Source organism: Bombina bombina, chromosome 4 (genome assembly GCF_027579735.1).
Source record: "Bombina bombina isolate aBomBom1 chromosome 4, aBomBom1.pri, whole genome shotgun sequence".
Taxonomy (NCBI): Eukaryota; Metazoa; Chordata; class Amphibia; order Anura; family Bombinatoridae; genus Bombina; species Bombina bombina.
Window position 1 is genome coordinate 240,738,276 of NC_069502.1, and position 26,430 is coordinate 240,764,705.

The following is a 26,430-nucleotide window of genomic DNA, read 5'->3' on the forward strand; positions in this document are numbered from 1 at the left end:
TCCGAAGCAACATCCCCTGCTTCATAAATGGAGCCCTTAATACCAATACTATTTCCATCACGCTCAAAAAAGCTGGGGGGGGGGGGGAAACATTGCTTGCATGCAACAGTTAACCCAAAGTATAGTATGGCATTATAAAGTAGCTGGGTGGGGCAGTGTATTTCCTAATATTAAATCAATTTCTACTATCCAAAGCACAAATTAATTGAATAATCTAACATTAATGTATGTAATGATCATTTGTGCAAAGAAATTTGAACATTTTTAATATTGGGTAATTTTAGCTTAATATTGACTAAAATTTTAGGTCTGGGGAGAACATTGCATTCTCTTTAGCCCCTTTACCCAATCGGACATATGTATATATCATGCGGTACAAAGCTCATCGTACCGCATAATGTAGATATACGTCCAAGCTGCAGGAAGCAGCTTGGACGTATATCAGTGCTCCGATTTCATATGAAGGCAGATGCCAGATCGTTATAGATCTGCTAGTGTTGGCAGGAAGTTTGGGAGGGAAAGCGGTTATGGTGTTTGTTGTGATATTATAATATATAATGCTTTCTTCCTAGTTTGTGCTCTGACTTGTAAATGTATATAATTGTTGCAAAGAAGCAGGGGCGGGGACAGTGTTTTTGGAGTGAGGAACCAGGAAATAAAGTGTGTATTTAGTTGCTGTATAAATGGACTCTGTGTCAGATATATTTCTAAACCACCTGGATTTACAAACACTACATTTTGGCGACGAGGATTATGTTTGAACCCTATTGCTTTGTCTCAGCAAACAGTGAGTAACCTGCTGCAACACACACAAGAATGGCTGCATGTAATGAATACAACTTCCCTGTGTTTGATTCTGATGCAGAACTAAGCTCAGTAGGCCCAAGATGGCTAAAATGGATTCAGAGATTTGAAAATTATCTTATTGCTTTGGATGTTACTGATGCAAACAGAAAAAAGGCTTTACTGCTTCATTTAGCTGGAGAAAAAGTGTATGACATTTATGATATCTTGTCTGCAACCACTGACTCATACAATGATGTTAAAGATAAACTGACAACATATTTTCTCCCTAAAAAGAACACTCAGTATGAAATATACACATTCAGACAGGCAACACAACAGGGTGATGAACCTTTAGATGCATTTCAAACCAGGTTACGTTTACTAGCAAAGAATTGTGAGTTTTCTAATGTTGAAAATGAGATTAAAGCACAGATAATACAAAGCTGCACTTCTTCAAAACTTAGGAAATATGCACTAAGACAATCTGAACTATCTTTAAAAGATTTGCTTGATTATGGCAGAACATTAGAAATTGCTGACAGGCAAGCTGCAAGCATAGAAAATAGATCTACTGAAGATCAGTTTATTACAAATAGAGTTCAAAAAGACAGTTCAACAGTACAGCCCACAAGAAAGAAAGAGACCTCCTGTGTGTTATGCAGGAACTGTGGGGGTTTCTATCCACATAATGGGACTTGTCCTGCAAGGAATAAGCAATGCAGGGCATGTGGGAAATGTAATCACTTTGCAAAGCAATGTAGAACAAAACTGTATCAAATACCTCAATCACATACTGAGCCACATACATCAGAACAGTGGAAAGTAAATCTAGTCAGATCTCCTGATCAAAAAGGACAATATTCAAACAATGATGACAAATATGTATTTGTAGTAAACAGCATGTGTAACCTAACTCAGCCACAAGTTGATGTACTCATTAATGACACTAAAATCACTGCATTGATTGATTCAGGATCTGCCGTCAATTTAGTGGGTGAACAAACATTTCACATGTTAAAACCACAACCACAGTTATTACAGAGTAAAATAAATATATATGCATATGGATCAACTAAACCCCTTAATGTCATTGGAAATATTTACAGCCACATGTGCATTTAAACACAACAAAACAGCAACTATGTTTTATGTTGTAAAGGTCAAAATTCTTCTCTTCTGAGTTTTGAAACGTCATCCAGTTTGGGACTTATAAAGCTTATGAATGCAATTTCACCTAGAAAGGACACAGGATCTGTAGCAGATTGGTTAGTACAGCAGTATTCCCATTTGTTTAATGGCATTGGTAAATTGAAAGATTTTCAAGTACAGCTGCATATTAATCCACATATAAAACCTGTAATACAACCACATAGAAGAATTCCATTTCATCTAAGGCACAAGGTTGATGCTGAACTCAGGAATCTTGAAACACAAGGAATCATCGAAAGAGTGCAGGGGCCAACTCCATGGGTCTCCCCAATAGTATCAATGCCAAAACCCAAAGACCCAAATAGTGTAAGAATTTGCATAGACATGAGGCAAGCCAACACTGCCATTATCAGGGAGCGCCACGTTACTCCAACATTAGATGATATAATTCATGATCTCAACCAGGCAAAAGTTTTCTCCAAACTTGATTTAAAATCAGGCTATCATCAACTGGAATTGGATCCAACAAGTAGATATATAACTACATTCTCAACACACACAGGATTGTGGAGATACAAGCGCCTAAGTTTTGGTGTTTCTTCTGCTGCTGAAGTATTTCAAAATGCAATACAGCAAACATTATCTGGAATTCCAGGAGTTAAAAACTTCAGCGATGATATCATTGTGTTTGGAGCTACTCAAGAGGACCATGATAAAAATCTCACAGCAGTTTTTGAGCGACTTCATGAGAAAGGACTTACCTTAAAAATTGTAGTAAGTGTGAATTTAACAAAACTAAACTAGAATTTTATGGATTTGTTTTTTCAGCTGAAGGCATATCAGCAGACCCAAAGAAAGTGGAAGCAATTCAGAATGCAAATCCTCCAATAGACGCCAGTGAAGTCAGAAGTTTCCTAGGGATGGTAAACTACTGTTCTCGATGTATCCCTAATTTCTCTACTATTGCCACACCTTTAAGAGAGTTAACAAAGAAAAGTGTGCCATGGCGTTGGACTGAAACTGAACAACAAGCTTTTCAACAACTGAAACAGAGTTTGACCAGTGACAAGACAATGTCCTATTTTAACCCTCAACGGCAAACTATTCTATTAGTAGATGCTAGCCCTGTTGGTTTAGGTGCTATTCTGGCACAGAGAGACAAAGGCAAGCATTATATAATTGCTTATGGTAGCCGTTCTTTAAATGATGTGGAAAAACGTTATTCTCAAACAGAACGTGAAGCTCTGGCAATAGTTTGGAGTTGTGAATACTTTCATTTATATTTATATGGTTGTCCATTCACACTGATCACAGATCATAAGCCTTTACAGTTGATCTGGAATAATCCAAAATCCAAACCGCCCGCTAGAATAGAAAGATGGGGTTTAAGACTACAACCATATAATTTTACTGTGGTTTACAAATCTGGAAAAGAGAACCCAGCAGACTATATGTCTCGACATCCTATATCAACAGATTCATTCACAAGTTCACCAAGTTCCATGGATGCAGAGGAATATATCAATTTTGTTACTAATCATGCTATACCTAAAGCATTGAGTTTAGAAGAAATACAACAAGCAACATTAGCTGATCCTATACTGCAAAAACTCGCTGTATTAGTTCGGAATGGAAAATGGTACACAGCTGATTCTGACAAAATACATGGAAAAGAGTTGAAGTCATTTGCAAGATTTAGCAAAGAACTCTCAGTGAATAATGACAACAGTATTATCTTGCGAGGTAATCGACTAGTCATTCCGACATGTTTACAACAGCAAGTATTATCCTTAGCACATGAAGGTCACCAAGCAATAGTTAAAATGAAAAGTTTATTGCGAGAAAAAGTGTGGTTTCCATCAATAGATCAACAAGCAGAAAAGTTGGTGAGAAATTGTATTGTGTGTCAAGCCACAACTCCAGAAGCTCACAAAGAACCTTTAAAAATGTCTGCATTGCCTGAAGCACCATGGTGTAATGTGAGTATAGATTTTTTGGTCCATTACCTACTAGAGATTATTTGATGGTGGTTATAGACGAATATTCAAGATACCCGGTAGTAGAAGTTATCAGCTCAACATCTTCAGTCACTGTTATTCCGGTTTTAGACAAAGTTTTCTCTTTATTGGGAATTCCTAAAATTGTTAAAACAGATAACGGTCCCCCATTTAACAGTACTCAGTTTAATAAATTTGCTTCATATCTTGGATTTAAACATAGGCGCATTACTCCTTTGTGGCCACAAGCTAATGCAGAAGCTGAAAGATTCATGCGTTCTATGGGGAAATTTCTAAGGGTAACTACAGCGCAAGGTAGACCATGGAAACAAAATTTATACTCTTTTCTGAGAGACTATCGATCAACTCCCCATTGTACTACTGGCAGATCACGTGCAGAGCTGTTATTCAATCGCAAACTTCGGATCAAAATTCCGGATATAAATGATTCGCTAACAGAGACACTCAACAAGGACTTAATACAAAAAGACAGTCATGCCAAAGCCAAGATGAAAGCTTATGCGGATAAATATTATCATACCAAATCTGCTCCTTTTGCTGTTGGAGACAGAGTCCTGTGTAGGCAAGATAGACGACACAAGTTGGATACTTTATATGATGTCATCCCATATACAGTTACAAGAATTCAAGGATCAATGATCACTGCAGTAAGAAACGGACATACAATTACTCGGAATTCTTCTTTCTTCAAGAAACTACACAAAGAACAGGACACTGAAGTATCTGATGCAGAAGATGATGATTCTGATATACCCAAATTATTTCAAGAACATGATGATAATATGAATAACTCAGAGAGCAGTGAGGGGGAAGAAAACATAGCATATGATCAGTCCTTAGATACTAATCGAAAATACCCTCTCAGAGAAAACAGAAGACCTCCTGAATACCTTAAAAACTATGAAAAATAATGTGTTTTCATGTAATGTATTATGTCATCATGCAACTCTTTTATGTGAAATATAGTTGGTCTTATTTCTAGATATTAAGCATAGTATATATATATATAGTTATATTTATGTTTAGTTTAATTGTTATGTTTCTAATCTAAAGTAAGGGAGAGATATGGTGTTTGTTGTGATATTATAATATATAATGCTTTCTTCCTAGTTTGTGCTCTGACTTGTAAATGTATATAATTGTTGCAAAGAAGCAGGGGCGGGGACAGTGTTGTTGGAGTGAGGAACCAGGAAATAAAGTGTGTAGTTAGTTGCTGTATAAATGGACTCTGTGTCAGATATATTTCTAAACCACCTGGATTTACAAACACTACAGCGGGAGGAATAGGGTGGGCGGCCTAGCGGGCTGAGGAGGGAGGGAATGGGATGGGTCCTACACTGCAGAAAAATTAAATGGAGAGGGAGGGATGTGGAGCTACACTACAGAAAAAAAATGTGGGGGTACCTTAGCCAATGATTACCGGAGGGGGGCAGGTGGGGGAACCACTTCAGTACAGAAAAAAATATATATACATACTGTATATATATTCATAGGTACTGGCAGACAGCTGCCAATATTAAAGATGGCCGTAATTAGTTGGAGGGGGGTTAGAGAGCTGTCTGGGGGATCAGGGAGGCGGTGGGAGGGATGACGAGGATCACTACACTGCAGAGAGAAAATAAAATAAAATATATATATATATAAAAAATAATGCATACATAAACTGCATACTGGCAAAACTGTGTGCCAGTACCTAAGATGGTGATGACCAGTGGGGGGGTGAGGGAGGGAAGTGAGTTATTTAGGTGGGATCAGGTTGTGGGAGGGTAATCTCTACACTACAGCTAAACTTAACTTTACAAGCTACCTGGTTAACCCCTTCCCTACTGGGAATAATAGAAGTTTGGTGTGCAGCTTCAATAAGCGGCATTCTAATTACCATAACCAATGGCAATGCCTTATATAGCTGCTATTTTTGAACTAAGGGGATCCCAGAGAGGGTTTTACAATCATTTGTGCCATGATTGTGCAAGCGGTATGTAAATAATTTTAGTGAGAAACTCAAAGTTTGTGAAAAAGTTAACTTTCTTTTATATGATCACATTTGGAGGTAAAATGGTGTCATGAAATATACCAAAACCTTTTGTTGTCTACTTTAAAAAAAATATATATAGTTTTGACAGGTAAATAAATAATAAAAAATAAAAAACATGGCTCTATTTCTGTTTAAATTGAGTGATAGCAAAAATGCTAAAAATGATTTGGTAAGTTTGGGCAAAGGGGTTTATATCCTTTTTTTTTTTTTTAAATTTAAGAGACCACCATTCCTGCACTTTCCTTTTTAAAACTTGTAAAAGTGCATGTGCTTTACTAATGAGTGTGTTCATGCACGAATACAGAAATGGAAATATTCTTTATAAAGAGTACCAAACATGTTTAAATGTAGTCACCTGATCTGAATATGTGTTTAATGTCCCTTTAACACATTTCTTGATGTCTTCCCTCTTTCTTTCGTAAGGTGATAGTCAACAAGATTCAACTCCTGGCCACTAGGAGTAAGCCAAGATTCCCAAAAACACCAAGAGTATTCTATTTATCTTACCTCACTAATTATCCAGTCTATTCTTCTCCACCTAAGGTGAAGTGAAGTGCTCCAGATTATTTGTTGAGAGGGGTCCTCAGACCGATTTGATGCTAATTTTCCCCTTCTTCTAGTTTTGCACCTCATTTTCCTGTTCTGTCCTTTCCTACCTTTCTACTTCTCCTTGATTATACGCTTAAATCAGTGAGGTGGGAGGGGTACAATACTCTTGGAGTTTTTTGGAATCTTTGACTTTTCATGCCTTTTCAGGTATGCATGGTTTTTTTTTTTTTAACTTGCTTGACTACCCTTTAACTACCCTTTCTTCCTAGCTTCCTCCTCACTTTGTTGTTTCTTTGAGATAATTTATGTCTCGGTGTTGTTTTTAACCTAAATAATAATTTGCTCCTCAGGATGTTTTCAGCTTCCAAGTGTCTCCCAACATGACACCACTGAAAATGAATGAGCTTGCTATTCGGAAGCGCCTGACCATTCATGGGCGTGAGGGTGAAGAGGTGGATCCAGACGATTATGTGCTGCAGGTCAGCGGGAGGCTGGAGTATGTTTTTGGTGACCACCCGTTAATTCAATTTCAGGTGAGTGATGATTATACGCTGGTTGGATTGGTCAGAAAAATTGCTGAATTGGGATTCATAAGAATACAATATTATTTATTGTGAACCTCTTCTCAACAGATATGAGTTTCAACCAAAAAAAGAAAAATGTCTTAAATTCCACAATATCATTTAATATTAAAATAGAATTTTAAGATACAAACTAAATTCTTTGTCTCGCTTTTCAGTACATTAGGAGCTGTGTTATGGATAGGAAGCTCCCTCGTCTCACTCTGGTGGAGTGTTGTAATATTAAGAAGATGTTTGACCAGGAAATGAGTGCCATTGAGCTTGCAGTGAAGAGGAAGCCTTCTGTAGCTCCATTGCCCTTGCCGCCCAAGACGCGTGGTGCCTCGGTAAATAGCAAGTGGGGGGAGAAAACTCATTGGGAGTCAATTTTGAAAAAAATATTTTGTCTGCACTTTTTCATATCCAATGATATCACAAAAGTTGTCATACTGCAACATGCAGTAATTTTCTCCTTCTAATTTGCATAGGTGGGATACTAGAGACACATTTTCTTAAAAATAATTCAATACACATTTTTTATCCATATATTTAAATGTTTGTTACCTGAATACTCTTTTATATATATATATATATATATATATATATATATATAGTATATATATTTCATGTAAATGCAAAGAGTCCATGAGCTAGTGACGTATGGGATATACATTCCTACCACGAGGGGGCAAAGTTTCCCAAACCTCAAATGCCTTTAAAACACCTCCCACCACACATATTCTTCAGTTTTACAAACTTTGCCTCCTATGAAGTAAGTTTGTGCTTGATTTTTATGATTTCTTCTATGATAAGCCCTAATAAGCATTCTGAAGCCCAATTCCTCTCAGAGTACAGTGTTTGTCAGAGGGATGTGAAGAGAGTATTGCCTGATTATTTTTATGGTTTCACTCATGGGAAATTCTTTCAAGGGTTCTCTGTTATCGGTCGTAGGGATTCATCTCCTACCTCCCTTTTCAGATCGACGATATACTCTTATACCATTACCTCTGCTTATAGTTTTCAGTACTGGTTTGGCTGTCTGCTATATGTGGATGGGTGTCTTCGGTAAGTATGTATCATTATTTAAGACACTCTCAGCTATGTTTGGCGCTTTATGTATTAATATAAAGTTTTAAATATACTTATGTGTTTACTTATATTTGCCATGAGTTAGGTATATGTGTATTTCCCTTTGCAGTCTAACAGTATTAGTATGAGAATCATGTTTAAGGAAGTTATTTCAAATAAAAAAAAAATTCTTACCTGGGGTTCCCCCTCCAGTTTGGCTTGTTTTTTACTTAAAATTTGTGGGCAAATCTAGGCTCGCAAGGGTGCAAAATGCTGCTATTTATTGCGTCATTTTTGTTGCGAAAATTTTGTTGACGCAAATTTGCGTCTATAGTGTCACAAGTTTTGTCATTTCCTGTGTCTTTAGTGACATTAGTTTGTTTGGTGCGAAGTCGCGCTTGTTATGAGGCGAGTTGCGTCATTTCCGGATGTTGTTTGGTGCCAAAACAAATTCAATTTCCATTGTGCGTCATACTTGGCGCCAAATATTTTTTTGGTTATATTACCCCACTTCCTTTATGCTCCCTGCTCTCTTTATATTCTAGAGGGCTATGCTGTTTACTTTTCTGCTTATTTAGCTTATTTTTTCCATTCCTGAGACTACTATATGAGGAAATTGGATATTTTGTTTAAATGTTATTTTTTCTTTAACATTTTGCAAGATGTCTCAGTCTGATCCTGTCTCAGAAGCTACTGTAGGAACCATGCTGCCTGAACACAGTTCTACCAAAGCTAAGTGTATCTCTTGTAAGCAAGCTGAGATTATATCTCCGGCTATATTATGTAACAGTTGTCATGATAAGCTTTTGCATGCCGATAATGTTTCTATTAGTACTACTACAGCACCTGTTGTTCCCTCAACATCTAATGTACATGATATCCCTGTTGATATGAAAAATTATATTGCTAATGCAATACAGAAGTTATGTCTGCTATTCCACCTTCTAATAAACGTAAAAGGTCTTTTAAAACTTCTCATAAAACTGATGAAGTTTGTGATGACCAACAACATACTGAAATATCCTCCTCTGAAGAGGATCTCTCTGCTTCAGAAGATCCTACTTCAGACATTGAAATTGATTAATCTTATCTTTTTAAGATTTAATATATTTGGTCTTTGTTGAAAGAAGTATTGGTTACTTTGGGTATTGAGAAGTCTGATCCACTTGATAACGAAACCTTCTGTGATCTAAGATACCTTTCCAGGGATCCTCAGGCGGAGATGGTGGATGCGTTAGCAGTTCCTTGGTCTTACCAACTTGTTTATATTTTTCCGCCTCTAGTTCTTCTTTGAAGGGTGATTGCCAAGATCATAATGCAACAATTGCATGTGTTTCAGATAGCACTAGCATGGCTTCACAGGTTTTGGTATGCAGATCTTGTCCGGATGTGTGGTTGACAACCTTGGTCACTTGCTTTAAGGCCAGACCTTCTGTATCATGGCCCGTTTTTCCATCAGGATCTCAAATCACTAAATTTGAAGGTATGGAAATTGAACGTTTAGTGCTTAGTCATAGAGGTTTCTCTGACTCAGTGATTGATACTATGTTGCAGGCTCGTAAGTCTGTTTCAAGGAAGATTTATTATCAGGTGTGGAAACCCTATTTTTCATGGTGTTCTTCTCATAGAATTTTACAGTTTCTTCAGGACGGTTTGGATAAAGGTTTCTCCGCAAGTACTTTGAAGGGACAAATCTCTGCTTTTTCTGTTTTATTTCATATAAAGATTGCTAAACTTCCTGATATTCACTATTTTGTTCAGGCTTTGGTCCGTATTAAGCCTGTTATTAAGTCTATTTCTCCTACATTGGTGTATCCGGTCCACGGCTTCATCCTTACTTGTGGGATATTCTCAATCCCTACAGGAAGTGGCAAAGAGAGCACACAGCAAAGCTCCCCTCAGGCTCCGCCCCCCCCCCCCAGTCATTCTCTTTGCCGCTCTAACTAGTAGCATCTCCCCGGGGGTGGTAAAGAGTATGTGGTGTTAGTTGTAGTTTTTTATTTCTTCTATCAAGAGTTTGTTATTTTAAAATAGTGCTGGCTTGTACTATTTACTCTGCAGCAGAAAGTGAAGAAGATTTCTGCTAAGAGGACTATGATTTTAGCACCAGTAACTAAAATCCATTGCTGTTCCCACGCAGGACTGTTGAAACCAGATAACATCAGTTGGGGGGAACAGTTTGCCGGCTTAACTGCTTCAGGTATGATCAGTCATTTTTCTAACAAGACCCAGTAATGCTAGAAGACTGTCAGAAATTCCCTCTGGGATAGGTAAGCCATTGTTATTAGATTCAGCAATAAAAGGATGGCTTATTTTAAGGACTTATGCTGGTTGACACTATTGTGGGCTAATTGATTGCTTTTTAGCAAGTTTTCAACTTAAATAGGTGTTTTTTTTTTTTATTAACTTAAAACACTTTTGGGGATTAATTTGCGCCTGGCACTTAGTTGGACACCTAATCTAGTCAGAAAGGCCCCTCCACTCTGGTATGCAGAGGAAGAAAGCCTCATTTTCGCGCCTCACTTGTTTTGACTAGCCAGTTCATGCAGCTTCACGTGGGGAGTCCGGAGACATCAGGAAGGGCTCCAGGGAGGCTTATATTCTTACCAAAATAACCCTAAGGAAGGTAAAAGCGACAGGGCAAGCTGTGGCAGAGTACTGTAGTGTTTTAACTGGTTAACTGCTGTTATTAGCTCCGGTTTGGGCATTAAGGGGTTAATTGGTCTGAAAATTCGTGTGCAACCTTTTCAGAGCATTATGTGTTTTTGATGGTTTTTTGATGTTTCAGTAATAAAGTGTGCACTTTTATTATTTAAAGAGACAGTAACGTTTTTGTCAAAAATAATTTTTATTGCATTGAAGTTACTTTTAAGTCTGTTAAACATGTCTGAACCTTCAGATAGCCTATGTTCTCTATGTTCTCTATGTTCAAAGGCCAAGGTGGTTCCCCCATTAAATTTATGTGTGAAATGTGCTATAGCGTCCAAACAGCTTAAGGACGGTACAATTACACTTAAAGATATAGCCCAAGATGATTCTTTAGCTGAAGGGTGTGAAGATAGCTCGCTATCCTCCCCTTCTGTGTCAACACCAGCTATGCCCGCGCAAGCGATGCCCAGTACATCTAATGCACCAATTGCGATTACTATGCAACAGTTAGCGGCAGTAATGGATAATTCTCTCTCAGCATTTTTATCCAAACTGCCAGCTTTTCCTAGGAAGCGTGATTGCTCAGTTTTAAACACAGAAAATGAGCAAGCTGACGCAGAGGATAATTTATCTGTAGTGCCCTCACATCAATCTGACTTGGCGGTGAGGGAGGGCCTGTCTGAGGGAGAAATTTCTGACACAGGGAAAGTTTCTCAGCAGGCAGAGCCTTATGCCATAGCATTTAAATTTAAGCTAGAACACCTCTGTGCCCTACTTAAGGAGGTCCTAGCTACACTTGATGATTGTGATCCTTTGGTGATCCCTGAAAAATTGTGTAAAATGGACAAATTCTTAGAGGTCCCAGTACACACTGATGCATTTCCGATACCTAAGAGGGTGGCGGATATCGTGACTAAGGAGTGGGAGAAGCCAGTTGTACCCTTGGTTCCCCCTCCTATATTTAAGAAAATGTTCCCAATTGTTGACCCTAGAAGGGACGCATGGCAGACGGTCCCTAAGGTAGAGGGGGCAGTTTCAATGCTAGCTAAATGCACAACTATATCAATAGAAGACAGTTGCGCTTTCAAAGATCCTATGGATAAAAAATTAGAAGGTTTACTTAAGAAAATCTTTGTTCAACAGGGTTTTCTTCTTCAACCAATTTCTTGCATTATTCCTATAACCACTGCAGCGGCTTTTTGGTTTGAGGAACTAGAAAACTCACTCCAAAAGGAGACTTCTTATGATGAAGTCATGGACAGAATTCACCCCCTGAAGTTGGCTAATTCTTTCATTACAGATGCCGCTTTCCAGTTAGCTAAATTAGCGGCGAAAAATTCTGGTTTTGCAATTGTGGCGCGCAGAGCGCTTTGGTTAAAGTCTTGGTCGGCGGATGTGTCGTCCAAAACAAAATTACTTAATATTCCTTTCAAGGGTAAGACCCTATTTGGGCCAGAGTTGAAGGAAATTATTTCAGATATCACTGGGGGAAAGGGCCATGCCCTTCCACAGGATAGACCTTTCAAGGCTAAAAATAAGTCTAATTTTCGTTCCTTTCGCAATTTCAGGAACGGACTGACTTCCACCTCTACAGCCACTAGGCAAGAGGGTAACGCATCCCAGCCCAAACCAGCATGGAAGCCATTGCAAGGCTGGAACAAGGGCAAACAGGCCAAGAAGCCTGCTGCTGCTACCAAGACAGCATGAAGGGGTAGCCCCCGATCCGGGACCGGATCTAGTAGGGGGCAGACTTTCTCTCTTTGCTCAGGCTTGGGCAAGAGATGTTCCGGACCCCTGGGCACTAGAAATTGTTTCTCAGGGGTATCTTCTAGAGTTCAAGGACCTTCCTCCAAGGGGAAGGTTCCACATGTCTCGCTTATCTTTAGACCAGATAAAGAGACAGGCATTCTTACGTTGCGTAGAAGACCTATTAAAGATGGGAGTGATACACCCAGTTCCAACAGCGGAACAAGGACTGGGTTTTTACTCAAACCTGTTTGTAGTTCCCAAAAAAGAAGGAAACAAATTCCGCAGAGTTCCATCATTCAAAATGGAAACCATTCGGACAATTTTACCAACGATCCAGGAGGGTCAATACATGACTACCGTGGACTTAAAGGATGCGTACCTGCATATTACTATCCACAAAGATCACCATCAGTTCCTGAGGTTCGCCTTTCTGGACAAACATTACCAGTTCGTGGCTCTTCCGTTCGGTTTAGCCACTGCTCCCAGAATTTTCACAAAGGTGCTAGGGTCCCTTCTAGCGGTGCTAAGGCCGAGGGGCATTGCAGTAGCACCTTACCTAGACAACATTCTAATACAAGCATCGTCCCTTCCCAAAGCAAGGGCTCATACAGACATTGTTTTAGCCTTTCTCAGATCTCACGGGTGGAAGGTGAACATAGAAAAAAGTTCCCTGTCCCCGTCCACAAGGGTTCCCTTTCTGGGAACAATAATAGACTCCGTAGAAATGAAGATCTTTCTGACAGAGGTCAGGAAGTTAAAGCTTCTGAACGCTTGTCGAGTTCTTCAATCCATTACTCAGCCCTCCATAGCTCAGTGCATGGAGGTAATAGGACTAATGGTTGCGGCAATGGACGTGGTTCCTTTTGCTCGAATTCATTTAAGACCATTGCAACTGTGCATGCTCAAACAGTGGAATGGGGATTATGCAGACTTGTCTCCCCAGATTCAAATGGACCAGAAAACCAGAGACTCACTCCTCTGGTGGCTGTCTCTAGATCACCTGTCTCAGGGAATGAGTTTCCGCAGACCGGAGTGGATCATCGTCACGACCGACGCCAGTCTTTTGGACTGGGGCGCGGTCTGGGAGTCCCTGAAGGCTCAGGGTCTATGGTCTCGGGAAGAATCTCTTCTCCCGATAAACATATTGGAATTGAGAGTGATATTCAATGCGCTCCAGGCATGGCCTCAACTAGCGGAGGCCAGATTCATCAGATTTCAGTTGGACAACATGATGACTGTAGCGTACATCAATCATCAGGGGGGAACGAAGAGTTCCCTGGCGATGAGAGAGGTATCCAAGGTCATCAAATGGGCAGAGGATCGCTCCTGCCATCTATCAGCAATTTACATCCCAGGAGTGGACAACTGGGAAGCGGATTATCTGAGTCGTCAGACTTTCCATCCGGGGGAGTGGGAACTTCATCCGGAGGTTTTTTCCCAGTTAACTCAACTATGGGGCATTCCGGATCTGGATCTGATGGCGTCACGTCAGAACTCAAAAGTTCAATGTTACGGGTCCAGGTCCAGGGATCCCAAGGCGACACTGGTAGATGCCTTAGCAGCGCCTTGGTCATTCAATCTAGCTTATGTCTTTCCACCGTTTCCTCTTCTCCCACGGCTAGTAGCCAGGATCAAACAGGATAGCTCCTGCGTGGCCACGCAGGACCTGGTATGCAGACCTGGTGAATATGTCATCGGTTCCACCATGGAAGCTACCTTTGAGACAGGACCTTCTAATACAAGGTCCATTCGTACATCCAAACCTAGTCTCTCTGCAACTGACTGCTTGGAGATTGAACGCTTGATTCTAGCTAAGCGTGGGTTTTCGGATTCAGTTATAGATACCCTGATTCAGGCTAGAAAGCCTGTCACTAGGAAAATTTACCATAAGATATGGCGGAAATATCTTTGTTGGTGCGAATCCAAGGGTTACTCATGGAGTAAGATTAGGATTCCAAGGATTTTAGCTTTTCTCCAAGAAGGATTGGAGAAAGGTTTGTCAGCTAGTTCCTTAAAAGGACAGATATCAGCTCTGTCTGTTTTGTTACACAAACGTCTGGCAGCAATGCCAGATGTTCAGAAGTTTGTGCAGGCTTTAGTCAGAATCAAGCCTGTCTACAGACCTGTGGCTCCTCCATAGAGTCTAAATCTAGTTCTTTCAGTTCTTCAGGGGGTTCCGTTTGAACCTCTACAGGGAGTGCAGAATTATTAGGCAAATGAGTATTTTGACCACATCATCCTCTTTATGCATGTTGTCTTACTCCAAGCTGTATAGGCTCGAAAGCCTACTACCAATTAAGCATATTAGGTGATGTGCATCTCTGTAATGAGAAGGGGTGTGGTCTAATGACATCAACACCCTATATCAGATGTGCATAATTATTAGGCAACTTCCTTTCCTTTTGCAAAATGGGTCAAAAGAAGGACTTGACAGGCTCAGAAAAGTCAAAAATAGTGAGATATCTTGCAGAGGGATGCAGCACTCTTAAAATTGCAAAGCTTCTGAAGCGTGATCATCGAACAATCAAGCGTTTCATTCAAAATAGTCAACAGGGTCGCAAGAAGCGTGTGGAAAAACCAAGGCGCAAAATAACTGCCCATGAACTGAGAAAAGTCAAGCGTGCAGCTGCCAAGATGCCACTTGCCACCAGTTTGGCCATATTTCAGAGCTGCAACATCACTGGAGTGCCCAAAAGCACAAGTTGTGCAACACTCAGAGACATGGCCAAGGTAAGAAAGGCTGAAAGACGACCACCACTGAACAAGACACACAAGCTGAAACGTCAAGACTGGGCCAAGAAATATCTCAAGACTGATTTTTCTAAGGTTTTATGGACTGATGAAATGAGAGTGAGTCTTGATGGGCCAGATGGATGGGCCCGTGGCTGGATTGGTAAAGGGCAGAGAGCTCCAGTCCGACTCAGACGCCAGCAAGGTGGAGGTGGAGTACTGGTTTGGGCTGGTATCATCAAAGATGAGCTTGTGGGGCCTTTTCGAGTTGAGGATGGAGTCAAGCTCAACTCCCAGTCCTACTGCCAGTTTCTGGAAGACACCTTCTTCAAGCAGTGGTACAGGAAGAAGTCTGCATCCTTCAAGAAAAACATGATTTTCATGCAGGACAATGCTCCATCACACGTATCCAAGTACTCCACAGCGTGGCTGGCAAGAAAGGGTATAAAAGAAGAAAATCATGACATGGCCTCCTTGTTCACCTGATCTGAACCCCATTGAGAACCTGTGGTCCATCATCAAATGTGAGATTTACAAGGAGGGAAAACAGTACACCTCTCTGAACAGTGTCTGGGAGGCTGTGGTTGCTGCTGCACGCAATGTTGATGGTGAACAGATCAAAACACTGACAGAATCCATGGATGGCAGGCTTTTGAGTGTCCTTGCAAAGAAAGGTGGCTATATTGGTCACTGATTTGTTTTTGTTTTGTTTTTGAATGTCAGAAATGTATATTTGTGAATGTTGAGATGTTATATTGGTTTCACTGGTAGAAATAAATAATTGAAATGGGTATATATTTGTTTTTTGTTAAGTTGCCTAATAATTATGCACAGTAATAGTCACCTGCGCACACAGATATCCCCCTAAAATAGCTATAACTAAAAACAAACTAAAAACTACTTCCAAAACTATTCAGCTTTGATATTAATGAGTTTTTTGGGTTCATTGAGAACATGGTTGTTGTTCAATAATAAAATTAATTCTCAAAAATACAACTTGCCTAATAATTCTGCACTCCCTGTACATTCCATAGATATTAAGTTACTATCTTGGAAAGTTTTGTTTTTGTTTGCTATCTCTTCCGCTAGAAGAGTTTCTGAATTGTCTGCTTTGCAGTGTAATTCACCCTATCTGGTGTTTCATACAGATAAGGTCGTTTTACGTACCAAACCTGGTTTTCTTCCAAAAGTGGTTTCCAATAAGAATATTAACCAGGAAATAGTTGTTCCTTCTCTGTGTCCTAACCCAGCTTCTAACAAGGAACGTCTGTTACACAATCTCAATGTGGTTCGTGCTTTGAAGTTTTACCTAAAAGCAACTAAAGATTTCAGACAAACTTCGTCCTTGTTTGTCGTCTATTCTGGTAAGAGGAGAGGTCAAAAGGCGACTGCGACCTCTCTGTCTTTCTGGCTGAAAAGCATCATCCGGTTTGCTTATGAGACTGCTGGAAGGCAGCCTCCTGAACGAATTACAGCTCACTCTACTAGAGCTGTGGCTTCCACTTGGGCTTTCAAGAATGAGGCTTCTGTTGAACAGATCTGTAAGGCAGCGACTTGGTCTTCACTGCATACATTTGCCAAATTTTACAAATTCAATACTTTTGCTTCTTTGGAGGCTATTTTTGGGAGAAAGGTTTTGCAAGCAGTGGTGCCTTCCGTTTAGGTTACCTGACTTGTTCCCTCCCTTCATCCGTGTCCTAAAGCTTTGGTATTGGTTCCCACAAGTAAGGATGAAGCCGTGGACCGGATACACCAATGTAGGAGAAAACAGAATTTATGTTTACCTGATAAATTTCTTTCTCCTACGGTGTATCTGGTCCACGGCCCACCCTGGCATTTTAGTCAGGTTTAAATTTATTTTTATAAACTACAGTCACCACTGCACCCTATGGTTCTCCTTTTTCTCCTAACCGTCGGTCGAATGACTGGGGGGGGCGGAGCCTGAGGGGAGCTATATGGACAGCTTTGCTGTGTGCTCTCTTTGCCACTTCCTGTAGGGATTGAGAATATCCCACAAGTAAGGATGAAGTCGTGGACCGGATACACCGTAGGAGAAAGAAATTTATCAGGTAAACATAAATTCTGTTTTCTCCTCCATGGATTCTTAATTTGTTTTTAAAGGCTTTGCAGGCTCCTCCTTTTGAGCCTATGCATTCTTTGGATATTAAACTACTTTCTTGAAAAGTGTTGTTCCTTTTGGCTATCTCTTCTGCTAGAAGAGTTTCTGAATTATCTGCTCTCTCTTGTGAGTCTCCTTTTCTGATTTTCCATCAGGATAAAGCTGTTTTGCGGACTTCGTTTAAATTTCTTCCCAAGATTGAAAATTCTAACAACATTAGTAGGGAAATTGTTGTTCCTTCTTTGTGTCCTAATCGTAAGAATTCTCTTGAGAAATCGTTACATTCTTTGGATGTGGTAAGAGCTTTGAAATACTATGTGGATGCTACTAAGGATTTCAGGAAGACTTCTAGTCTATTTGTTTTCTTTTCTGGTTCTAGGAAAGGTCAGAAAGCATCTGCCATTTATTTGGCATCTTGGTTAAAGCTTCTGATTTACAAGGCTTATTTGGAGGCGGGATAGTCTCCACCTCAGAGAATTACAGCTCATTCTACTAGATCAGTTGCCAATTTGTGGACTTTTAAGACAGAAGCTTCAGTTGATCAGATTTACAAAGCAGTAACTTGGTCTTCTTTGCATACATTTACTATATTTTACCATTTTGATGTATTTGCTTCTTCTGAAGCAGTCTTTGGTAGAAAAGTTCTTCAGGCAGCTATCTCAGTTTGATTCTTCTGTTTATAAGAACTTATTTTGTGGATTTAATTTCTCAGCGGAAATAGCTGTTTTTATTTTAACCATCCCTCTCTAGTGACTCTTCTGTGGACTTCCACATCTTAGGTATTTTATCCCATACGTCACTAGCTCATGGACTCTTGCCATTTACATGAAAGAAAACATAATTTATGTAAGAACTTACCTGATAAATTAATTTATTTCATAATGGCAAGAGTCCATGAGACCCACCCTGTTTTTGGTGGTTATATTTTTTTGTATAAAAGCACAATATTATTTTCCAGTTCCTATTTCTGTTATGCTTTTTTACTCCTTTTTACACCTCACTACTTGGCTATACGTTAAACTGAGGTATATGTGTGGTGGGAGGTGTATTTAAAGGGACAGTCAATAAACTTTCATGATTCAGATAAAGCATGTAATTTTAAACAATTTACTTTTATCACCAATTTTGCTTTGTTCTCTTGGTATTCTTAGTTGAAAGCTTAACCTAGCAGGTTCATATGCTAATTTCTTAGACCTTGAAGCCCACCTCTTTCAGATTGCATTTTAACAGTTTTTCACCACTAGAGGGTGTTAGTTCACGTATTTCATATAGATAACACTGTGCTCGTGCACGAGAAGTTATCTGGGAGCAGGCACTGATTGACTAGACTGCAAGTCTGTCAAAATAACTTAAAAAAGGGGCAGTTTGCAGAGGCTCAGATACAAGATAATCACAGAGGTTAAAAGTATATTATTATAACTGTGTTGGTTATGCAAAACTGCCAAATGGGTAATAAAGGGATTATCTATCTTTTAAAACAATAAAAATTCTGGTGTAGACTGTCCCTTTAAGGTTTGGAAAAATTTGCCCCCTCCTGGTAGGAATGTATATCCCTTACGTCACTAGCTCATGGACTCTTGCCATTTTGAAAGAAATGAATATCAGGTAAGTTCTTACATGAATTATGTTATATATATATATATATATATACAGTATCCCACAAAAGTGAGTACAACCCTCACATTTTTGTAAATATTTTATTATATCTTTTCATGTGACAAGACTGAAGAAATGACACTTTGCTACATTGTAAAGTAGTGAGTATACAGCCTGTATAACAGTGTAAATTTTCTGTCCCCTCAAAATAACACACAGCCATTAATAAACGATCCAAGAAACAAGTACAGCAGCACTTTAGCAAAGGAGTAGCAGGGCAAAACGAAATGTTAAAAAATATAACTTTTATTTAAACGTGATAAAAAAATACACAGCTCCAAACTCCCTGACTAGTTTCGTGCCCTGTTAGGCACTTAATCATAGGGTAAGTTTGTCAGGTGATGATACCCCTATTTAAAGGGACCAATACACCTGTGAACAATTAAATGAAACCACACATAAATATACATAAAATACAAATATATGCATATCTCATAAAAACAAATATTCCTATTTGCATGCACTACATCGCTAAGTAAGAAAAAAGCGGTCCTCACAAGCCAATTTGAATGTAATTACACTATTCAACATATGTAATATATATTATTTATCAAATGCTGCTTATGATACAGAAAAAAGCCCCCAATATTGCATAATCTAAGAAGCACATTTTAGACAGAGCTTGGCTATTCTATACATGAATCCAAAATTACTATGAAACTGAAGTATCATTTATGCTTGATGATGGGTCATCAAAAAGACCAAAAATAAAATTTAGAAAAATTTGCAAAAAGGTTTTTTACCAATTTGAATTGCAAACCATTGCAGGAATTTATGAAAGCCCATCAAAAACAAAAAAAACAAAAAAAAAATATCCTCAATTGGTGTATTGACCCACTATCCAATGTTAATACCCCCATTTTTGGTCTTTTTAATGACCCATCATCAAGCATAAATGATACTTCAGTTTCATAGTAATTTTGGATTCTATAGCCAAGCTCTGTCTAAAATGTGCTTCTTAGATTATGCAATATTGGGGGCTTTTTTCTGTATCATAAGCAGAATTTGATAAATAATATATATTACATATGTTGAATAGTGTAATTACATTCAAATTGGCTTGTGCGGACCGCTTTTTTCTTACTTAGCGATGTATGCATATATTTGTATTTTATGTATATTTATGTGTTGTTTCATTTAATTGTTCACAGGTGTATTGGTCCCTTTAAATAGGGGTATCATCACCTGACAAACTTACCCTATGATTAAGTGCCTAACAGGGCACGAAACTAGTCAGGGAGTTTGGAGCTGTGTATTTTTTTAGCACGTTTAAATAAAAGTTATATTTTTTAACATTTCGTTTTGCCCTGCTACTCCTTTGCTAAAGTGCTGCTGTACTTGTTTCTTGGATCGTCGAAACTAGTCAGGGAGTTTGGAGCTGTGTATTTTTTTAGCACGTTTAAATAAAAGTTATATTTTTTAACATTTCGTTTTGCCCTGCTACTCCTTTGCTAAAGTGCTGCTGTACTTGTTTCTTGGATCGTTTACTTTCGGCTACACCGGCCGTTTCTACACAGCTTAGCACCCCTGTCACCTGTCAGCTGCCTGGATCCGCCTCTGCACATTTATTGCGCCGGAACTACTTGTCTGTAGCAGCCTGGTTTTGTTTGTTTGACACAGCCATTAATGTCTAAACCGGTGGCAACAAAAGTGAGTACACCCCTAAGTGGAAATGTCCACATTGTGCCCAATTAGCCATTTTCCCTCCCCAGTGTCATGTGACTCGTTAGTGTTACAAGGTCTCATGTGTGAATGGGGAGCAGGTGTGTTAAATCTGGTGTTATTGCTCTTACACTCTCTCATACTGGTCACTGGAAGTTTAACATGGCACCTCATGGCAAAGAACTCTCTGAGGATCTGAAAAAAAGAATTGTTGCTCTAAATAAAGATGGCTTAGGCTATAATAAGATTGCCAAGATCCTGAAACTGAGCTGCAGCACAGTGGGCAAGACCATGCAGCAGTTTTACAGGACAGGTTCCACTCAGAACAGGCCTCGCTATGGTCGACTAAAGAAGTTGAGTGCACATGCTTAGCGTCATATCCAGAGGTTGTCTTTGGGAAATAGACGTATGAGTGCTGCCAGCATTGCTGCAGAGGTTGAAGGGGTGGGGGCCCTGCTCCTCTACCATTACATCTGCTGATATGTTTCAGTACTAGTTTGGCTGTCTGCTATATGTGGATGGGTGTCTTACAAGGTAAGTATATATTTTTTATTTTCAGTAAAAGACACTATATATTGGACACTTTTAAAAGGACACTGAACCCAAATTTTTTTCTTTCATGATTCAGATAGAGCATTCAATTTTAGGCAACTTTCTAATTTACTATTATCAATTTTTCTTTGTTCTCTTGCTCTCTTTATTTGATCGAGAAGGTATCTAAGCTAAGGAACCAGGCAATTTTTAGTTCAGACCCTGGACAGCACTTGTTTATTGGTGGGTGAATGTATCCACCAATCAGCAAGAACAACCCAGGTTGTTCACCAAAAATGGGCCGGCATCTAAACTTACATTCTTGCTTTTCAAATAAAGATACCAAGAGAATTAAGAAAATTTGATAATAGGAGTAAATTAGAAAGTTGCTTAAAATTGCATGCTCTATCTGAATCACGAAAGAAAAATTTGGGTTCAACCTGTCAGTGCTCAGGCCATACACTGCACACTGCATTCAATTGGTCTGCATGGCTGTCGTCCCAGAAGGAAGCCTCTTCTAAAGATGATGCACAAGAAAGCCCGCAAACAGTTTTCTGAAGACAAGTAGACTATGGACATGGATTACTGGAACCATGTCCTGTGGTCCAATGAGACCAAGATACACTTATTTGGTTCAGATGGTATCAAGCAGGTGTGGCGGCAACCAGGTGAGGAGTACAAAGACAAGTGTGTCTTGCCTACTGTCCAGCATGGTGCTGGGAGTGTAATGGTCTGGGCCTGCATGAGTGCTGCCGGCACTGGAGAGCTACAGTTCATTGAGGGAACCATGAATGCCAACATGTACTGTGACATACTGAAGCAGAGCATGATCCCCTTTTTTTAGAGACAGGGCCGCAGGGCAGCATTCCAACATAACGACCGCAAACGCACTTCCAAGACGACCACTGCATTGCTAAAGAAGTTGAGGGTAAAGATGATAGACTGGTCAAGCATGTCTCCAGATCTAAACCCTATTGAGCATCTCTGGAGCATCCTCAAATGAAAGGTGGTTGAGCGCAAGTTCTCTAACATCCACCAGCTCCGTGATGTTGTAATGGAGGAGTGGAAGAGGACTCCAGTGGCATCCTGTGAAGCTCCGGTGAACTCTATGCCCAGGAGGGTTAATGCAGTGCTGGAATTAATGGTGGCCACACAAAATATTGACACTTTGGGCCCAATTTGGACATTTCCACTTAGGGGTGTACTCACTTTTGTTGCCAAGGGTTTAGACATTAAAGGGACACTGAACCCAAATTTTTTATTTTTATACTTGCAGACTGGTGGAAGGTGGAAGGCTGATCTCTTCACTAAAACTAAAATTACCCTACAAGCTACCTAATTAACCCCTTCACTGCTGGGCATAATACAAGTGTGGTGCACAGCGGCATTTAGTGGACTTCTAATTTCCAAAAAGCAATGCCAAAGCCATATATGTCTGCTATTTATGAATAAATGGGATCCCAGAGAAGCATTTACAACCATTTGTGCCATAATTACACAAGCTGTAAATAATTTCAGTTTCTGAAAAGAACGTTTTTTTTATTTGATCGCATTTGGCGGTTAAATGGTGTCATGAAATATACCAAAATGGGCCTAGATCAATACTTTGGGTTGTTTCTAAAAAAAATATATACATGTGAAGGGATATTTAGGGATTCCTGTCAGTCAGCGTTACAATGTAACTATCGCTAATTTTTGGGGGGGAAAATGGTGTGGAAATAGCAAAGTGCTACTTGTACTTATTTTCCTATAACTTGCAAAAAAGCAAAGAACATGTAAACATTGGATATTTCTAAACTCAGGACAAAATTTTGAAACTATTTAGCATGGGTGTTTTTTTGTGGTTGTAGATGTGTAACAGTATTTTGGGGTCAATTGTTTTCATCATATTTTATATTTTTTATATAATAAATTATATGATATGGTGAAAATAATGGTATCTTTAGAAAGTCCATTAAATGGTGAGAAAAACGGTATGTAATATGTGTGGGTACAGTAAATGAGTAAGAGGAAAATTACAGCTAAACACAAACACACCAGAAATGTAAAAACAGCCCTGGTCCTTAACGGTAAGAGTTTAAAAATGGTCTGGTAACTAAGGGGTTAAATCTTAAACATTTTGTATTACCTAAAAAAGTCAGTTATTTGGAATATAATTTATTGCAGAATATTCAATACTATTTATCATTACAGATGTGTAGTACAGCACAGTATTATCATTACATTTTTAAAGCTACACAATATTCCCCAGCACTGATTACACAATTATAAGGATATATGACACATTAAAATTAGACACAAATTCATACAATTGGTGAGAGTTATCTTTTGTATAAAATTTTTTATTGCTTTGTTTAAATTATGGTAATTATTGCAGAAATCATTGTGTATTTTTGTTTTGCAGGTAATGTCTCAGAGTGTGTGGGATATTGTTCAACCCTACAAAATCACACTGGTAAAGGGCAGCAAACTAAACTCTGAGGACACTGTAAGGATTACATTCTTCCTTTCTATGGTTTAGTGTAGAACATGGCAGGGGTGTGTATATTAGTGGGTAAAGCTGAATGATTAGCCATACTTCATGGTTCAGGATGTTGTTGCTGGTCTGGCTAATATACAGTATTTTTTTTATATTTATTTCTTTTTTTTAAACAAATTAATTTTGTGCTGGGTCAAGACAGGTCATAAAGTTATCTATGTTATATGACCTGTTCCTGTATGATTTGTAGAATTATACTGATGTAAAAACATTCGCCTAGATTTAGAGTTTGGCGTTAGCCGTCAAAAGCAGCGTTAAGGGGTCCTAACGCTGCTTTTTACCGCCCGCTGGTATTTAGAGTCAGCCAGGAAAGGGTCTAACGCTCACTTCCCTACCGTGACTCCAGGCTACCGCAGATCCCCTTAACCAATTGCGTATCCTATCTTTTCAATGGGATCTGCCTAACGCCGGTATTTGGAGTCTTGGGAGAAGTGAGCGGAAGACCCTCTACCGACAAGACTCCTATCGCCAAAAAAAGTTAGTAGTTAAGAGCTTTATGGGCTAATGCCGGAATATAAAGCTCTTAACTACTGTGCTACAAGGTACACTAACACCCATAAACTACCTATGTACCGCTAAACCGAGCCCCCCCCCACATCGCCCTCCACTATAATAAAAAATGTAACCCCTAATCTGCTGACCGGACCTCGCAGCCACTTTAATAAATGTATTAACCCCTAAACCGCCGCACTCCCGCCTCACAAACACTATAATAAATAGTATTAACCCCTAATCTGCCCTCCCTAACATCGCCGCCACCTACCTAAAATTATTAACCCCTAATCTCCCGCCCGCACCGTCGCCGCTACTATAATAGTTATTAACCCCTAAACCTAACTCTAACCCTAACACCCCCCTAACATAAATATAATTTAAATGAAACGAAATAATATTCCTAAAATTAACTAAATTAATCCTATTTAAAACTAAATACTTAACTATAAAATAAACCCTAATATAGCTACAATATAACTAATAATTACATTGTAGCTATTTTAGGATTTATATTTATTTTACAGGCAACTTTGTATTTATTTTAACTAGGTACAATAGCTATTAAATAGTTAAGAACTATTTAATTGTTACCTAGTTAAAATAAGTACAAAATTACCTGTAAAATAAATCCTAACCTACACTATCATTAAATTAATTAAATCAATTACCTAAAATTACCTAAATTAAAATACAATAAAATAAACTAATCTATAATACAAAAAAACCCCCACTAAATTACAAAAAATAAAGGAATTACAAGAAGTTTAAACTAATTAGTAAGTTACCAGCTCTTTTACCAGCCCTTAAAAGGGCTTTTTGCGGGGCATTGCCCCAAAGTAATCAGCTCTTTTACCTGAAAATAAAAATACAATACCCCCAACATTAAAACCCACCACCCACATACCCCTACTCTAACCCACCCAAACCCCCCTTAAATAAACCTAACACTACCCCCTGAAGATCTCCCTACCTTGAGTCGTCTTCATCCGATGGGGCAGAAGAGGACATCCAGACTGGCAGAAGTCTTCATCCTATCGGGGCAGAAGAGGACATCCGGACCGGCAGAAGTCTTCATCCTATCCGGGCAGAAGAGGACATCCGGACCGGCAGACATCTTCATCCAAGCGGCATCTTCTATCTTCATCCATCCGACGAGGAGTGGCTCCATCTTCAAGACCTCCGGCGCGGAGCATCCTTCCTGGCCGACGGACTAACGACGAATGCCTGGTCCTTTAAATGACGTCATCCAAGATGGCGTCCCTCGAATTCCGATTGGCTGATAGGATTCTATCAGCCAATCGGAATTAAGGTAGGAAAAATCTGATTGGCTGATTCAATCAGCCAATCAGATTGAAGTTCAATCCGATTGGCTGATCCAATCAACCAATCGTATTGAACTCGCATTCTATTGGCTGATCGGAATATGTTGGGGGGGTATTGTATTTTTATTTTCAGGTAAAAGAGCTGATTACTTTGAGGCAATGCCCCGCAAAAATCCCTTTTAAGGGCTGGTAAAAGAGCTGGTTACTTGGTAATTTAGAATAGGGTATGGCATTCTTTTTATTTTGGGGGGCTTTATTATTTTATTAGGGGGCTTAGATTAGGTGTAATTAGTTTAAACTTCTTGTAATTCTTTTTTATTTTTTGTAATTTAGTGTTTGTTTTTTTGTATTATAGAATAGTTTATTTTATTTTATTGTATTTTAATTTAGCTAATTGTAGGTAATTTATTTAAATAATTTATTGATAGTGTAGTGTTAGGTTTAATTGTAACTTAGGTTAGGATTTATTTTACAGGTAATTTTGTACTTATTTTAACTAGGTAGCTATTAAATAGTTCTTAACTGTTTAATAGCTATTGTACCTAGTTAAAATAAATACAAAGTTGCCTGTAAAATAAATATAAATCCTAAAATAGCTACAATGTAATTATTAGTTATATTGTAGCTATATTAGGGTTTATTTGATAGGTAAGTATTTAGTTTTAAATAGGATTAATTTAGTTAATTTTAGGAATATTATTTGGTTTCATTTAAATTATATTTATGTTAGGGGGGTGTTAGGGTTAGAGTTAGGTTTAGGGGTTAATAACTTTATTATAGTAGCGGCGACGGTGTGGGCGGGAGATTAGGGGT

General features: G+C 38.9%; 1 protein-coding gene across 2 annotated transcripts in view; it reads left to right on the plus strand.

Annotated features, from left to right (window-relative positions):
• PIK3CB (phosphatidylinositol-4,5-bisphosphate 3-kinase catalytic subunit beta) overlaps positions 1-26,430 on the plus strand; it is an 869,120-nt gene that overhangs the window by 541,024 nt on the left and 301,666 nt on the right. For both annotated transcript variants that reach the window (XM_053709855.1, XM_053709854.1), the window contains 3 exons: positions 6,888-7,070; positions 7,277-7,444; positions 23,666-23,749. In XM_053709855.1, coding sequence (XP_053565830.1) covers positions 6,888-7,070; positions 7,277-7,444; positions 23,666-23,749 — 435 coding nt within the window. The remainder of the gene's footprint in view (positions 1-6,887; positions 7,071-7,276; positions 7,445-23,665; positions 23,750-26,430) is intronic.